The sequence below is a fragment of the Sinohyriopsis cumingii genome, chromosome 15 (genome assembly GCF_028554795.1).
Source record: "Sinohyriopsis cumingii isolate HCF-2022 chromosome 15, ASM2855479v2, whole genome shotgun sequence".
NCBI classification, from domain to species: Eukaryota; Metazoa; Mollusca; class Bivalvia; order Unionida; family Unionidae; genus Sinohyriopsis; species Sinohyriopsis cumingii.
The window spans coordinates 21970743-21989090 of NC_142975.1; the positions used below are offsets into that span (position 1 = coordinate 21970743).

Here is an 18348-nt window from a genome sequence, read left to right on the forward strand (position 1 = left end):
TCCTGTGTTTACAATTCATCAGCTGATCATTTTATCCTTGTCATTTAATTGTCTTATACCAAAATGTATTGCTGACTTTGCACTAAATAATGGAACACATTATCTTGTAACAAAATGTATTCCTGCCTTTACAGTGGAATACATTGCAATTGCTGTTAAATATCTTATATAAAAACATATTCCTGCCATTATAATTCAGTAGTGGAATATGCTTGCTGTATAATGTCGTGCATCAAATGTATTCCTGCCTTTAAAATTCAAGAGTGGAACACACATACAAATGCTGAATACATGTAATTATCTTATATCAATTTGTATACCTGCCCTTAAAAGTCCACATTGGAAACATTAACCTTGTATAATTCTCTTATACCAAAATGTATTCCTGCTTTACAATTCAACAGTGGAACTTATTACTCGTGCTTTACAATTATCTTACTTAAAAATGTAATCCTGCCTTTACATTTCAACAGTGAAACACATTAACTTTGCTGTTTAATTATCTTATACCAACATGTATTTCTGTCTATACAATTCAACAAGTAGAACACATTGCCCTTGCTGTAAAATTATCTGATATCAAAATGTATTCCATTCCTATCTATACAATTATCTTGTTTCAAAATGTAATCCTGCCTTTACATTTCAACAGTGAAACACATTAACTTTGCTGTTTAATTATCTTATACCAAGATGTATTTCTGTCTATACAATTCAACAGTATAGCACATTGCCCTTGCTGTAAAATTATCTTATATCAAAATGTATTCCATTCCTATCTATATAATTATCTTATTTCAAATGTAATCTATGCCTTTACAATTCAACAGTGAAACACATTAACTTTGCTGTTTAATTATCTTATACCAACATGTATTTCTGTCTATACAATTCAACAAGTAGAACACATTACCTTTGCTGTATAATAACATATCAAAATGTATTCCTGCCTTTACAATTCAGCATTTGAACACACTACCCTTGCTGTATAATTATCTTAGATTAAAATGTATACATGTCTATACAATTCAACAGTAGAACACATTACTAACAGAAATTACAAGACACTCAGTATAAAGCTTTGACATCAGTTTTTTACTTCACTGTGTTAAGATACAGTTAATACATTCTTGTCTGCAATTTGATGTACTCGGATGGAATGCTTTATTAGGTATATATTAATGGCAGTGCAAACCATCCATAATCATAAAAACATTTTTCCAAATTAATACACTGATCAGAATCAGGAATATATATTCAGTCTGTATTCTCTTTTGTATGATATCTTCAATAATTACACATGCCCAAATTAATCATGTACTGTATATATTAATATTTAATTATGATCTATCTACTTTGTCTCTCTCATTCATAAAAGATAATCAAAATCACTACTGTGCAAGTTATCATAATCAGTTGCAAGTAACATCAGAAACATTTTGCTTTGTACATGTTTCGGTAAAAGTTTAAGTATTTCACTAAAGCCTAACTTTATGTAGTTAATAGCCTCATCATTTGCACTAAGACAAAAACTGTTCTGGCAATGAATCTGTTTTCTGATTCTTGTTTTATATTGAAGGAATGTGCACCAATTAAGTTTTCAAAATAATGATAAAATGCTTACTAATGCACATCAAATTTTACTTTTCCTTGCATAAGATGTTTACATTTTTAGGTGATCATCAGAATGAAAATATAAAATTTGACCAGTTATAAATCTACATATACAAAGAAATGGTAATCTGGAATTGTTCATAAAGTGGTAAGAAAATTAATACCATAATAGACATTACAGCATCATGGCAGGAAAAGATAAATTAATGTTCCTGCAGGTAGGCGCAAACTGGCAATCACATGACTGCATATGTGTGTCCCACACTTTACCCACTCAGCCACAGTAACTGACTGTAAAGCTGAATACACCACATGAAGAAGCACAACAAAAACTATTCAAAGAACTTAGTTTGTACATCTTTTTTCGGTCTCAATTGTCAAACTTTCCAACATTCACAAACAAGAAATACAGACTTTAATACATTTATCTTCATTAAAATGGTATACTTTCATATCTGCATCAAAATAATTATATGAATTAGATCTATATTGCAGTTAGATTACTAACAAATCATTTTCATTTGATTGGTTATTTTTGTCTGAGATAATACAAATTATGGTTTATATATTTTCTCCTCACAGAAATGAGTAAATAAGAGGACACATGTGGAGACATGCACGCAGTGTGACCCAAATTCATTTGCAATTAAAATCTCTGAACATCTATGATTTGACAATTTTATACATTTATATTCATTTCAACAATAGGATGAGGTCAGGTTAATAAGGAACAGTTATAAAACTAACATTGCTCATGGCAGGACTATAATTGTAGCTGTTAACTACAGTACACAAAGTCATTTGGCTTTATTTGACAGAAATACACCATTCGCAAGCCGAAATTGACACCACCTTTTTCTGCTAATTTTTTATGTCAGTATTGAGATTGTTCACTGCTCTAAATTCTGTGTAAGATCCGCTGAAGTAAAAACTTTCTTAGGGAGAGATTATTTAATATTGCAAATGAGGGGAATGCATGAAAATAATTATCTTTCTCTGATTTGTAGTATACTAAGGACACTGTGCTACGTCAATTTTTATTTGAAACAAGTTTATCTTATAAGACAATGAAATAAAATATATCATGGTTGGAAATAACAATGACAATTTAGCTACACAATTAAATGGCCAATCCCTTACAGTGCACATGCAGTCAGAATCAAACTAATTCATAGCTGTGTACATGTATATTCAGTCTCCTGACAGGTCCATTACTTCTTATGGATTAAACACCTTTGCATTTAAGTGTAAATACAATGTTTTCATTTTTGCTTGGTTTCTTGAAGCAGAATCAGTTGTCATCTGGAATTAAATTATCCACAAAGGATAGATGTTTATGCTTTAACAGTAGAATAAATATACACTTTTCAAAGGAAGCTCAGTAAGGTATGCCTCTTGTTAAGTCAGTATGTAAGTTCCTTCAAATATCTTCAAATATAGTAAAAAGGCAACCTTATTGCAAAAGACCTTGATGAACTGTTTCTAGATGAATAGAATATACAAGACTTTTGAAATTATTTTTTATTGTTCATATATATGATAGAAATACAGATCACTGATTCTTGAAGTGGTGTCTGATTGTAAATTGCTCTCAAGTGGAGTTACATTTGACGTGTCTGCGATGCATGATGTTGAATTTTAGGTATTTATGGCACCATTGTGAAACAAAAATACAGAGCACAACATAACATAATGTTTATTCAGCATGAAATTTAAAAAAATTGCAAGCTATATGTACTGGGTGTTTCCGCTAACTGCAAGTCAGCCATCTAAGGTCAGAGTGCCAAAAGACCTGGAAGGTAAGAAGGAACATCACTGGTATTGCTACACTTGGCAAACATGATAGAAATTTCAGACCATCTTTCATAAAATATTTGACCCAGCAAATTCTAAACCATTGTATGGGAAAGTCAACTACCAGCAATGTTTTCAGGATACAAGTATAGAACACATTTCAAAGGCTTCTGATACTAAATAAAAACACCATGCCTCTTACCTAGAAGGTGAACAAGATCGCCTTTCTTGTAACCTTGAAGCTCATGCATTATCTTTATTGTTGTACCTGCAATCACTAGCCATTGTTTGGCTTGTAAAACAACTAGAGTTCAGTCATGCCTGAGAATCTTAGGCTAGGTTTGCCACAGTCATTAACAGGGTTGCACATCATTCCATGACTCATACACTTAGCTTCTAGTTTAGATCTGCTCATTGTCATTCAGTTTACACCATTCGTTACCATTCTCTGTGATACCATTTGAGTTTCCAACATTATTTGGCAGTGAAATAAAAAGGCAGTTAAATAATGGGGACAGAATTAAGGTTTCTGATTCCCCAAGTTTTCCAACAGCAACCACTGACAGACTCTACCCAACAATCAATCTACCAGATGGTACCAGATTCATTCACATCCATCAACAATAGATCAGTCTATTTTTGCAAAATAAATGGGTGATCCAGGTTACTTGGGGTTTCAATTTGATTTATCCAGCCCCCCTCCTCTTTCATTTCCTCTCATTATGCATGTTCAGTAGGATTTGGAGAAACTTTGCAGGAGATCATTTCATTACTCAATAATTCATCCTTGGAGATGGCTCAGAAAGCGAGCTTTTTATTCCAAGAGTATTCTTGTGTAAGCTGCTAATGGTAAACTCCAGTTGATCATTGACCTTTGCCAACTTACTAATACAAAGCAGTGTTGAAGTTCCAGATTAAAACACTTTGATCAATAAGGCTATCTATCAAATGAGAAGAATTGTACAATCAGTGAAGACTTGACAGTATATACTTTCAAGTTCCTTTCAATCAGCTGCAATCAGATTGATTCAGCATGCATATTAAGAAAACATTTAAGGGTTTCCTGCTCACAGAAAGTTTCAACTACATCATTAACCTGTACCTGTTGACATTTATATGCAGAAGCTGCAGTGTATTTGGACAACCTCCTTAAAATACAATGATAAAGGGCAGGAATGATCTCCAGTCCCTTTTTTGGTTACATATGTTTTTTACTCAACTTGGAAGCATCTGATCTTGACATCTCCCAGTGTTTTATTTATGTAAGTTGGAACTTATCACCAGTCTTGTTATGTATTTTTCCCTCATGCACAGTTGAGGAGCTGAATGATTGCTGTGTGTTGACACGGTCAGTAGAAAGTGGGATTCAGAGGAATTACTTGTTTATATCAACTTCCTGGAAGGTTTCTTGTGTCTGGAAGGGGTTGTTTAGAATGAAAAAAAAACAACAAACAACCATCCTATGCATTCTTGATTGTAAGGTTCTGTGTTGGTGCTCCCAGCTAAACATAACCACACATATTCCTGGAAAGCTCAATGTCCTGACCAACTCTATGACAACAAAGGGTCAGATCCTTCAGACTGATAGATCCATTCATTCCTAGATCTTCCACTGGATTTGTGAGCTTTTGAGGTGCCTGATGATAGACATTTTTGAGACAATGTGCAATTGCAAAATACCAAACTTTGTCTGGATCCAGACCCATAATCCTTGACCTTAAACACACTATTAATCAATTGAAAGGATGTTTGAGCCTTCATAGACCACCATGGTACTAAATATAATACAGAAATTGAGAGGTGAATTTACCTGCAAGCTAATTCTGACAGCCTGGGATCAGTCCTGGGTCAATAATCTACTAGTAATATACATACCTAGACAAATCCCTCCAAATCTACTAGTAATATACATACCTAGACAAATCCCTCCAAATCTACTAGTAATATACATACCTAGACAAATCCCTCCAAATCTACTAGTAATACACATACCTAGACAAATCCCTCCAAATCTACTAGTAATACACATACCTAGACAAATCCCTCCAAATCTACTAGTAATATACATACCTAGACAAATCCCTCCAAATCTACTAGTAATATACATACCTAGACAAATCCCTCCAAATCTACTAGTAATACACATACCTAGACAAATCCTTCCAAATCTACTAGTAATATACATACCTAGACAAATCCCTCCAAATCTACTAGTAATATACATACCTAGACAAATCCCTCCAAATCTACTAGTAATACACATACCTAGACAAATCCCTCCAAATCCACTAGTAATATACATACCTAGACAAATCCCTCCAAATCTACTAGTAATATACATACCTAGACAAATCCCTCCAAATCTACTAGTAATATACATACCTAGACAAATCCCTCCAAATCTATTCAAACAGCTGCAATCACAAGTATTAGATCTTAAGTCAAAAAATGTCTGTACTAACTCCTCCAAATCTGGCTCTTGTTGAGAGAGTTCTCTTTTGATTGTAGAGAGGATCTCATGAGATAAATGGCCCTCCACGTTAAAGGAATATGAAGGAAATTGCCACGTGTTCAAGGACTGCTTCAGTCCCACAGCTGGCTGACATCTTTCCCTGTCTGACCAAGCTGCCATCTGCAACCTTCTCAGAGCCTTTTGTTCAGCAGTTTCCCTGGATTTGCCAAAAAACATTATTTGTAAGAAGATTTATGTAATTCCCTTCTTAGCTAGATATAGTTGTCATGTATCATCTTATCATCCATTGTGTTGTTGTAAGATTATGAAAGCAGGTCATCTTTCATTTTTGTACTTCATTTAGCCTATGAACAGTGACTTGCATGAGTGGAAATGAATTTTGGCCAGACTTCATATTTTAATGCATTCTGTAAACAAGCTGATTGACATCACACAGTAATTGATTTAAAGGTTAAAGGTCTTGACTTACCCATATTATGATAAGGAAGTATATTTCTGGCTGGCAAAATGATTAAAGAGTCCTAACAAAATAAATTTGTTATTTTCTCCTTTTCCTATAATATTTAAAAAATAAAATAGCCTGAAACATTTAAAAATAAATAATGGAGGCACGTTAAATCAAATGCAGATCTGCTCTAAATGCAAAACATTCCTCCATTTAGAAAATTGGTTTATATCTTATAAAGTGTTATTTTCAACTTAATCTTAAACACCACTGAGCATTTTTCAGTCAAGCTTAGCTTAGTACGAATACTGCTATACCAAAATTAAAGCATATAGTGATTCTCCTACCAGTACTGTAACCTCCGTATCAGTCAAATTTAGATTTCAGCTTCTTGCCCAGAGCCAATATTGATAAAACTGGGTTGGAATGTTTCATTAGATATATGATGTCAGAATTATGTTAGGGTGTCTCCCCTTTAATGATGTGGCTTCCTTAGCAATCAGTCAAAAACCTATTTTCAGATTAAGATTGTTTAGAACAGCCAGTTCAATCAGACTTGGTAGGAATGCTTACCAGGACATACCGTTTCAGATTGTTATCAATAGTGGCTCTTGTAAAAGCAGTTTAGTAATCAAATTGTAAAACCTATTTTTAAATTATGCTCCAGAAATTCACGATCATATTTGATCAAAACTTGTTAAATAATGTTTGTTAGGGCATGGTCTGTCACAATTTTACTCAGTGTAGTTTTCCCAATAATTGTGTTGCTGCATGGGAAGTTGGGTGGAAACATTACACTTTACTTGTCTAAAATGGCTGTCTGTTTAGATCAAGCTTTGATAAGAGTGTCTATTAGTACATGCATTATCAAAATTACCGTTACAATTAGTATTGGCGTGGCTTCAATAGAAACTATCTGCAATGGTCTTTCAACTTTCCTTGAGGGACTCAACCAGTGTTTATGAAACTTAATAAAACATGCCATATCATAATTGTGTTCAGCGTGGCTACCCTAGCAGTGATATAGTATCAATAATAAACAAAGAGAAAAGCTATTGCGACTTCTTTATTTCTGAAATGAAAGACTACTTTGATAAAACTTATCCCTATAAACAATGTGTATTCCATAGCAACTGGTGGAAAACCTACAAATAATATTCATCTTTCATCAGTTATGTCTTCTTTCAAAATTCATATCTTACTACTTTCTTGTGAAGACAGACTTTGTCAATCAGACCAAGTGTAAGACATTGAGTTGTTGCATGACCACATTTCAGATTCACACAAAGATGACAATGTGCCATCTAGTCAAGCTGAAGTTAATAAAAATTGCAATAATATTAAACAACATGTCACTTACCACTTCCTTTTTAGACATGGTTGCCTTTTATAACATGGTTGTTATATACATTATACAGAGAGGAGATGGAGAAGGGTCTGGAATTTCTGGGACTTCTAGTGATGGAAAACAGACTGAAACTCAATACCGGGTCAGTTATCAAGCAGTTGAGAGATGCCAAAATCTGTACCATTATGGTTACAGGTAAGGCTATCAGCATTGGAATTTGCATGCCATCTTTGAATTGATTTATAACCAACTATTGTGAGGGACTTACAAGTCAGTATCAGATTTAAAAAACTATTAAAGCCTTGTTTCATAGGGTCAATATTAAAGATATTTTTAGCCAGGGTTCACCATAAAGGTTTAAACCAAACATTAAATTTTCATTGCAGGAGAAATTGATCGGTCCGTTTCAAGCTTCTTTAAGTTCATTGTAACATATACAGTACTTTTTTCTGGATCTGCAAATCTACCTTAATTTAACATGCACATCCAATTTGCCCTGTAAGGGAAACACTTCTAGAACCACCACCATACCATGGGGTAAGTTACTTTATGCAATTAGGAAATGAGATGCTTTTATTGATTATTTGGTTACTAAAACATTTTACCACACGCATTTGGTGAGGTTAAACAATGGATTACATGCAGTGTTTAATATTCTTTCATAATGGCTATGTTGTTATATACAGCTTTTGGTATTTTGTGGCAAGGTCTCTGCTGTTACATGCAGTTTATGGTGTTTTGTAGTAATGTAATTGCTGTTACATGATCTTTAATGCATCTAATGTCGTGCCATTTTAATAAGACATGACTACTGCCACTTTGCAAAAATAAGGATAACTAACTGTAAGTTTTATCTTTATTACTTAAACGTCATGTATGACAGATTTCTATTTTAAGGGGTCAATTCAGTGATATTATTCTCATATAAAAACTACCTGGTCAGCACATTTGGATGAATCACTGGATATAATTTTCAAGTCTTGTGGTTTGGTTTGGTGAACTGGAATACTTCTTTGATGTAATCATTGGAAGTTGAAAGTTGTTTCAGCAGAAACAGATGCTAAAGTGCTAAAGTCACTTGAACTGAGAGATTATTGCTGGCTATTATTTGGTGTTTAAGCGTGTTTCATGCTGGCTTCACACAACTAAATGCCTTTGTTACATACTGAGAAGCATCTACTCACATTGCTATAACCATATTAGTAAGTGCAGGTCTGATGAGTGATATACAAAAGTCGTTTAATATTGTTCAATATGTTCTGCTGGTTCTGTATATATACAGTTAGGTTTTCTGTATTAACATGCCTTAGCGTCCACTTCAAAGTTATATACATGACTCATTCCTGATTTTTACATGTATATAGCGTCACTGTGCCTTTCCTACAAGTAACATTGCAGCGCCTACTTTGTAAGTATCAATAATGTCACTTCAGTACCTTTTAATGTGCAGGTTTTGTGTGTACTTTAGAAAACTCATTAATATTTCTGTATAACTTCTGCCATGGTAAGCTAATTATAGGTAAGTTTTCTATACATGGATTACCCATAATGTCTACTTTATACATGTAGTTACTATACGTGACGCTTCAGTGATCCTACCAGTACGGATGTCCAAAATTGGCTATCCTACAGGTAACGTGTTACTAGAATTACTTATTTAGCGTCCAGATTTAAACAAGGGGCAAGACCACTCTATATGTGTAGTTTTCTCTGTTTTTCATTCCTTGAATACATGTCAGGCTTGTATATTATGAACAAATCAATTGATGCAAACTCTCTGGGTACAATGCAGAAGCACAGTCTGAGGGACAAAAATATCATCGGCATTGCAATGAAGAAGTTTTTCTCCCACTCCCATCGCATTTCTGTCCTCCTCATTCATCTACATCACCTGCCTGGTCTACAGTTCCAACATCAGTTGATCATTGACTATTGAAGAATCTATGTTTAATTGCTTCCACAATTTGACAAAGCCATTGAATTTTGGGTTGACTACATTGTGAGTTACAAGTCCCAAGCATCTTTGGACATTTTTTCTCACAGATATCTTCCATTGAGTTTTTGGGAGCAATTCTAGTGCCACACACTAGTTTTCCCATCTGTTGATTTGTAACATCGTGACTGTGGTACCAACAATGAATCTAATATCTATGATAATCTATCAATAGACAAAACACAGACTGCCTTCTCCCATCGCGAATCTCCCCGAACATACATGGGAGCATGTTTATAGAATTGCTCACTTCATAAACATAGAGGCCCAACATACTATTGCTGTGGCCTTAATAGCAACTATCAACTTAAAACAGGTGGAACAAGATGTAATGCTCTCTACCTACACCTTCCTTAAAGACCACCATTGGTCAAGCAAATCCTGTAACCTTATTCACTAATCTCATGTTTAATCATCATGTTGATGGTATTCACAACAATCTACCAAGGATACATTCTATCCATCCCTCACAGTTTCAGCTATAGCGGAGGGCTTTTCAAGGCAATCAACGTAAGTTGGTAAGGCATCCCTAGAGAACAAGCTCCTGGGTAACAGTCCTACTGAATTTACAACTGTCAAAAACCACAATTCGTCCAAACTTGGGTGGAAATTAGGGAAAGGGGAGCAATCGTTTTTGTCAGTGACTCCAAGAGATGCCCCATATCTCAAATAACACACTTTCATGCCTCAAATCTTTCCTTGCCAAATGGGAATGATTTACCATGAAAACATGGATGAAACAAGTTGTTGATGTGGGGGGGGGGGGCTCAGTATCATGTTCAGCAGACTTCCTCCTTCTGCCCATAGTTCTGTCAGCTACAAATGCAGCAGTCATCACTTTACTGTCAGCCTAAGCACATTCAGTCAACTCTTTAACGCTCATGAGTACAAGATGAAATGCAACAGTGGGTTCTAAATACCATCCATTGGGGAGACTATGAAGTCATTGTGGACTTGAAAGAAGTCTGACTTCATGTGCCAGCTCAGAAGGCTTCCATGAGTCCCAAGATTTGCCTACAAACTTAAAATTCTACTCATATTTTGGATCAAGACATGATTATCACTTATTACCCTCCTTCTCATTCTCAATCTACTTGTCACCAAGGACATCACTGACCTCGTATCCAATCAAGATTTCAGTCACCTATGTTTGGAACTCAGTATTCATGTAAACATAATACATGTATGTCTCCCCAATGGGGAAGAGCAAGTCTCCAACCATGTCTGTATGCCTGAGGAGTGTAGCCTACTCAGGAACATTTTACAAATCAAGATTCTCGAGATGCTTTTTAAGATTTAAATTAGTGGCTGGAGAACCTGCATAGGAATGGAGTTCTCCACTATGGTGACTTAACTTAAACGGCAAGACCGAACCAAGTCCCCAGACCAAGGTATTCTTGTTAGGGATTTTCTAAAGTGGTGTCCTCAATGACACATCCACATCCAAATTCGATATATCCCAAACTGGCAATATAATTCATGGAATCATCGTCCTGCAAGAAAGAACCAATACAAATGGAATGGTCTCTTCATCACTCTGTTTTCACTCAGTTGGTGCTTGATGTCATCGGTCTATGATGGACATATTGGTGACAAGGTGGATTAAAAACTTCCTAGCCTTTGTCTCACAAATTCATGATTCAAAAAGAATGGATAATCAATGATACTTCTATAGATTAGAACAGCCAGATGTATATACAGTCTTTCTTCAACATCTCAGGTGCCAGATGTGATACAAGAAAGAAAAGTATTGGCGTGTCACCCCATCCTTATTACAACACTCAAATGGGAAATCTTTGATCAACCTTTTTAGTCTTGAAACAGAATCATCAGGAATCAAGTTATTTGCTTATCTCCTATAAGCATCCATGATAGCAGGTGTTTCATTCCAGCCAAGATTTACTGAAACTGCACATCTGGATCTTTTTAAATACACCCATAAGTGGTGGAGAATCCCTAAAGTCAGACTGTCTATCCACCTTAATGGAATACGAAGGCATTGGAATATATTCTCAGTGGTGCACACAAGAACACAATATATCTTTGCAGGCACCTATGCCTCAATAGCTAACTCCCAATGTTTCTTCGATGAGAAACTGTTAGCACCATTTACAATTAAAACTGATCACTGGCACATCATGCTATTATGGAAGAGTGGATATTGGACAAGCCAAAGACCTCTCATATCTTCTGTCAGTTGTGTGATTTCAACTGTCCAATGACACTGGCTCCTTGCCGAAGTAAAATTTTATGATGGATACTAATTTGACTGAACGAGACAGCATTTGAACTGCTTTTCATGGTTCACCTCTCATATAAGTCTCACCATATCAGCGTATTGACAAAGTAAGCAAATAAATATAATAGTGGTGGACAGATTCACATGCAATCGGACAAGATGGGTCAATATCACTCATGACACCTACTACTATCATTGCCAAGACAGGAAGGGGGTTCATGAGTTTGGACACTTCATCTCAGATATAGCTACTGGACCCAGTCCTTTCTCTAAAGTGGTTTTTGAGGAAGATGTAGCCATTGCATCGAGGGAGATCACAACACTTTTTGCCTCATAAGTGAAAAAGGACAATATATCAACACAGACATTTTTTTTCTTGATAAAGTGAGATACATGTTCCACATAACAGAAATAACCCCCATACCAATAAATTTGCATAGCATCTTGGCCCACGAAGTTAAGACAGTTGACACAAATGTTGCATATGAGTGAAACTGTTCTCTGATAGTTATGATCTGCTAAGTGGGATCTGTGTACACCTCTCCAGTTTTTCCTAAAGGCTCAACTCAGTTTTGTGTGTCCTTTACCCTTGGTGGAAACTTGTACCTTTCCTGGTCATTAGACATCTTCATAAGGAAGCAGGTTGACAACTTCTGCTGCATTTGCAGGAGAGATCATTATTTCCTTTTAGAAGCTGCACCAAGACATATGGAGTAAAATTTTCCAGTAGGGTTATCAAGTGGCTGCCCAACATAATGGTCTCTCTGGGGTAAGAGGTTCACCTCTTATCTATTCTCCTAACATATTTTAAGAAGAAACTAATTTTTCAGGTAATTTTGAGAAGAAAAAATACTTACCCAATCGTAATACGTATACACTCTCCCAGCCTCCTCTCAGTTCCATTTATACAGAGAGTGTGACTTCAGCTCCAGTTTAACTAACAATTTCATGGGATTTGGTATCATGGACAGTTCACTCTACCTAACTGCATCTGAGATCACTTTTAGCTCTTTAACTAAAATGTTTTAATGTTTAACATGGATCGTGAACTGTACCGGTAGTGCATCAAACAATGCAACATCACACACATTGGACATTCTGTGTTACAAAATTATTTTGTCTGTGTAACATGTTCTGTTTATTTGGAAGAATGCTTGTTCATTGATTTATAGTTTGTAAGAAAAGTATAATCTACTTTTAAATATCAATAGTAGTTCTGCTTGGTTGGGACTATTTATTATGCAGAACAAATGAAAGGTGCAATGTCTGTCATAATGAACCATCTAAATAATTTCCACTGAAATAAAAACTATGTGATAAAGATTCTCAACTGAATGATGATTTAATAATAAATTTATGAAACTCATTGAATAATGTACAGCTTTTGCTCACCAAGGTTCCCAGAACTTGGACATTATTCAAACATCATTTCATAAATTCAATATAAATCATTTGAGATCCTTTTTATATTATTCTCCAATAAAACATAACAATATATTTGATTTAGTACTACAACTTTCAAATTTCACTCTGTTGATTCCAACTTTTTGGGCACTAGCTGCCATTTCCGATGATAAAATGAGCGATATATCTAAGTTTAATCTACCAATTCTGATCACAGTTGTCTTCATATTCAACACATATGGGTCAATTGTTTAATTTTTGTTTTAGAAAATGTGATCCACACCAGACACTGTGATAAAAGCTGGGTCATGAGTTATCCGTGATCGGGCTTTGAGAGAGATGTGCATTTATCAGATTTGGGGAAAACTTGGTAATTTCAGCCACCAGTTGAACTCAAAGAAAATGTAATTGTGGAGGAACTGAACTGATCCTGAGTTGAATTGATTATTTTTACTGGAAGTTTTAGAAGATGCATAACTCTGTAGTCAATTGAGGTTAAGTTTCAGTCTGGTCATTTTGGGTGCTTAACAAATTTGTATAGTGAGTCCAAGTAATTAGGGGATCAGATTGGTCACATTGACTATATCATTGCCAGCTGCATATCAGTATTGTTTCTTATGAGTTTAGTATCACACTCTGCCAACCTGTTGTCTGCAAGTTTGGTCCATTTAGGAGTAAAATAATTAAGCTTAACTTCACCTATTTAACATTATAATATGTAATGTTAAGGAAAATGCATTGTGATAAATTTAGTTCACTGTTTGGTAATTTACACATGAAACACAATGTTAAGCATTATTGTCAATGGTAACCTTAGCCATCACCCACATCCCTAATTTGCCATGACAGTGAATTTGACACTCAGATCATACTAAATGCATAAAAATCTACCAAATGCTATTGTGAGTCTCTTTTCCTAATCACATGGCACCCTTGACAATGACTAAATTAAATATACAGTCCTAAGTCAAATTGACTTAACAGCAAATGTTATTTCACCAGCCAGAAAGAAGTGGATTTTTCAAAACAATTAGTCCTTTATATACTGAGGTATACAATTTTGTTTACACTTTGTCAAAGCAATTCATTTCAAAAATGTTTTCTTCATTCCAACATGTGTAGTTAAGCAGAGTAAAGATAATAATTCTAGTTTATAAATGTGAATGAGATACCTGCAGGTTTGTATGAATTTAAATTGTATTTCATGTTTTAGTGGTACATCCTGTGATTTAGTACATTGTCACAAATATCATGCAGGATTAATGGCAGAATCTCACATTGTAATGAACGTTTGATTTTACAAAATGCTTATTTTGCAAGTTTTCTTAACATTTTGTAAGGGTTATCAGTAAACCTTGAAATATCATTTTCATGCAAAAAGATACCTGTTAATGTTTGGTATGAAAAAAATGAACCCTCTAAAGATACAAAAACTTTTTTCATCAACTGACTGCTTCTCTAAAACCAGTGAACACAACTAGATCATATTTGACTAACACACCATCATGAGAACCTTTTAAAACATTTATACAGATGATGCCAATCTATCAAATATGGCTGCAATAAATACAAAAGAAAAATCTTGAAATGACTCCATTTTCAAACCTTTAAATTGAATTTGATCAAACTTGAGAAAGCAGTCAGGCAAGAAGACCTTTTACAATTTGTGCAAATGATAAAGCTCCACATTCAGTTCTTGCTAGTGACTTAAAATAGGAAACATTTAAATGTCTTATGAAATGCACTGTATTGGAAGCAATTCCAGCAATAAGCACCCCTGACTCAGATTTGTTGGCCAGCTAATCAGGCTTTCACTTGTCAAAATCATGCCACTGATGTGAGAGATCTCAAAGCCACATGGGCCTCTTGTTCTTTAAGTGCATGGATTAGTCAGAATATGTTGACATTATTTTTTTAGGACAGAAAGCATCGTTTGATGACTGCCTTTCAAGTTTGTACAAATTAAGTAGAATGACCATAAGATAATTGTGAGTTTAACAAAATACAATGTATAGAAAAATCTTTAAAATAAATTTTGTTGAGCTTCTCAAAAATGACTGAACAGAATTTGATAACAGTTGACAAGACATTTCCAGGCATGAAATATCTTCGTATTTGCACAGATGATTTGGCTGTTAAAAAAACATCTCCTTTACTAACAACTGAAACCCTTATACAACAATGTTTCTCTAAAACAGTTGAACAGAATTTATCCATCTTATAAAAGCTTCTCACCATGAAGAGCTATGTACAAATGATGTAGATCTATGGTTAAATATTGGCACAATTGCTTAACATAGGACATTTATCTAAAATATCACTCAACAGAATTTAACTAGATTTCATGTAAAGGATTGTAACCCCAGAAGGTTTTTCAGATTTGTTCACATAATTATTATGAGCCAACATATATTGTCACCATTATTAAAATATTTTAAAATTTATTACTTAACAGATTTTATACAACTTTGACAGAAATCATTCTGGCAAAATGTCCTTTCAGTATTAGACAAATTATGCTAATGTCTGAAGAAAGAAAAATAGAGTTGCAGTTGTTTGCATAACATGTGTAATGACTGTCATTGAAAGAAAGCATCCTTCTGACCCAAACTTCTTGGTCAACTGTTCTTCCATTATACTGTCAGGCAGCTGTTAGTCAGATGTGTGACCTTAGATTTGGGTGTCTTGTTGAGTTTTATTGGAACTTGTGACTAAGATTATTTCTATATGGTATGTGATATTTTAAACAGTTTACTTTTTTACATACTAGAAAGTCTCCAAAATGTAATACTAAATATGTAAGATATTTTGGAAAATTGCATTAAAAGCATGTGATTATGATATAATGGATACAGAGGATACATTATTTTTAAAGAGTTTTGTTGTATTTGAGTGTTGCTAGAAACCAGAAATTTATAGACAAAATGAAGACTTACCCTTTAAGAATGTCATAGGGCCATTTCACCAATCCCCAAAAGTCTGTGCCAACAGAAATGTCATAATTTGTAAAATAATGAAAATATATATCTATGAAACTAAAACAATTTTCGTGGATTTCAGGAGATAATGTGCTGACAGCTCTGAGTGTTGCACGGGAGTGTGGGATGGTGGATCCAGAAGAATCCATAATCCTGGTCCAGGCTTATTCTCCCCAGGAAGAAGATATCTACCAGGATGCTCAAATTGAATACATCCACACAAACAGTACTGATAACACTTTGATGGGATCATTTCATAAATTTAAGGTATACAGTTGCATATTTGATAACTCTACTGTGAGAATTCAGTTCCCAAAGCTAACCCTGATATAAGTATTTTCAGTATAGTTGAGATGTATTTTCATGTTGTCCAAAACTAGTTTTGAAACAATGTATATAACGAATGAACTATATTTGGTCCCTGAATGAGAATTTTATAATAGGCTTACAGTATGTCAGGGGTCCTAGGTGGCTGAGTAGAAACAATGCATATAACTAATAAACTATATTTGGTCCCTGAATGAGAATTCCATAATAGGCTTACAGTATGTCAGGGGCCTTAGGTGGCTGAGTAGAAACAATGTATGTAACTAATAAACTATATTTGGTCCCTGAATGAGAATTCTATAATAGGCTTACATTATGTCAGGGGCCCTAGGTGGCTGAGTAGAAACAATGCATATAACTAATAAGCTATATTTGGTCCCTGAATGAGAATTTTATAATAGGCTTACAGTATGTCAGGGGCCCTAGGTGGCTGAGTAGAAACAATGCATATAACTAATAAACTATATTTGGTCCCTGAATGAGAATTCTATAATAGGCTTACAGTAATATCAGGGATCCTAGGTGGCTGAGTAGAAACAATGCATATGACTAATGAACTATATTTAGTCCCTGAATGAGACAATGCATATAACTAATAAACTATATTTGGTCCCTGAACGAAAATTCTATATAGGTTTACAGTATGTCAGGGGCCCTAGGTGGCTGAGTAGAAACAATGCATATAACTAATAAACTATATTTGGACCCTGAATGAGAATTATATATTCGGCTTACAGTAATGTCAGGGGCCTTAGGTGGCTGAGTAGAAACAATGCATATGACTAATAAACTATATTTAGTCCCTGAATGAGACAATGCATATAACTAATAAACTATATTTGGTCCCTGAACGAAAATTCTATATAGGCTTACAGTATGTCAGGGGCCCTAGGTGGCTGAGTAGAAACAATGCATATAACTAATAAACTATATTTGGACCCTGAATGAGAATTATATATTCGGCTTACAGTAATGTCAGGGGCCTTAGGTGGCTGAGTAGAAACAATGCATATGACTAATAAACTATATTTGGTCCCTGAATGAGACAATGCATATAACTAATACACTATATTTGGTCCCTGAATGAGAATTCCATAATAGCCTGGCTTACAGTAATGTCATGGGCCCTAGGTGGCTGAGTAGAAACAATGCATATAACTAATAAACTCTATTTGGTCCCTGAATGAGAATTCTATAATAGGCTTACAGTAATGTCAGGGACCTTAGGTGGCTGAGTAGAAACAATGCATATGACTAATAAACTATATTTGGTCCCTGTATGAGACAAGGCATATAACTAATAAACTATATTTGGTCCCTGAATCAGAATTCTATAATAGGCTTACAGTATGTCAATGGCCTTAGGTGGCTGAGTAGAAACAATGCATATAACTAATAAACTATATTTGGTCCCTGAATGAGAATTCTACAATAGGCTTACAGTATGTCAGGGGCCTTAGTTGGCTGAGTAGAAACAATGCATATAACTAATAAACTATATTTGGTCCCTGAATGATAATTCTATAATAGGCTTACAGTAATATCAGGGGCCCTAAGTGGCTGAGTAGAAACAATGCATATAACTAATAAACTATATTTGGTTTCTGAATGAGACAAGGCATGTAACTAATAAACTAGATTTGGTCCCTGAATGAGATTTCTATAATAGGCTTACAGTAATATCAGGGGCCCTGTAGCTTAAGGTGCTCACCTTTTTCTGAGATCACTGAAAT

General features: G+C 34.7%; 1 protein-coding gene across 3 annotated transcripts in view; it reads left to right on the forward strand.

The window, feature by feature from the left end:
* The window catches only part of LOC149781395 (polyamine-transporting ATPase 13A3-like), a 110338-nt gene that overhangs the window by 10251 nt on the left and 81739 nt on the right, over nucleotides 1–18348 (forward strand). For all 3 annotated transcript variants that reach the window (XM_089935488.1, XM_089935489.1, XM_089935490.1), the window contains exons 3-4: nucleotides 7745–7869; nucleotides 16371–16555. In XM_089935488.1, the coding sequence (XP_089791614.1) occupies nucleotides 7752–7869; nucleotides 16371–16555 (303 nt within the window). In that variant the 5' untranslated portion in view covers nucleotides 7745–7751. The remainder of the gene's footprint in view (nucleotides 1–7744; nucleotides 7870–16370; nucleotides 16556–18348) is intronic.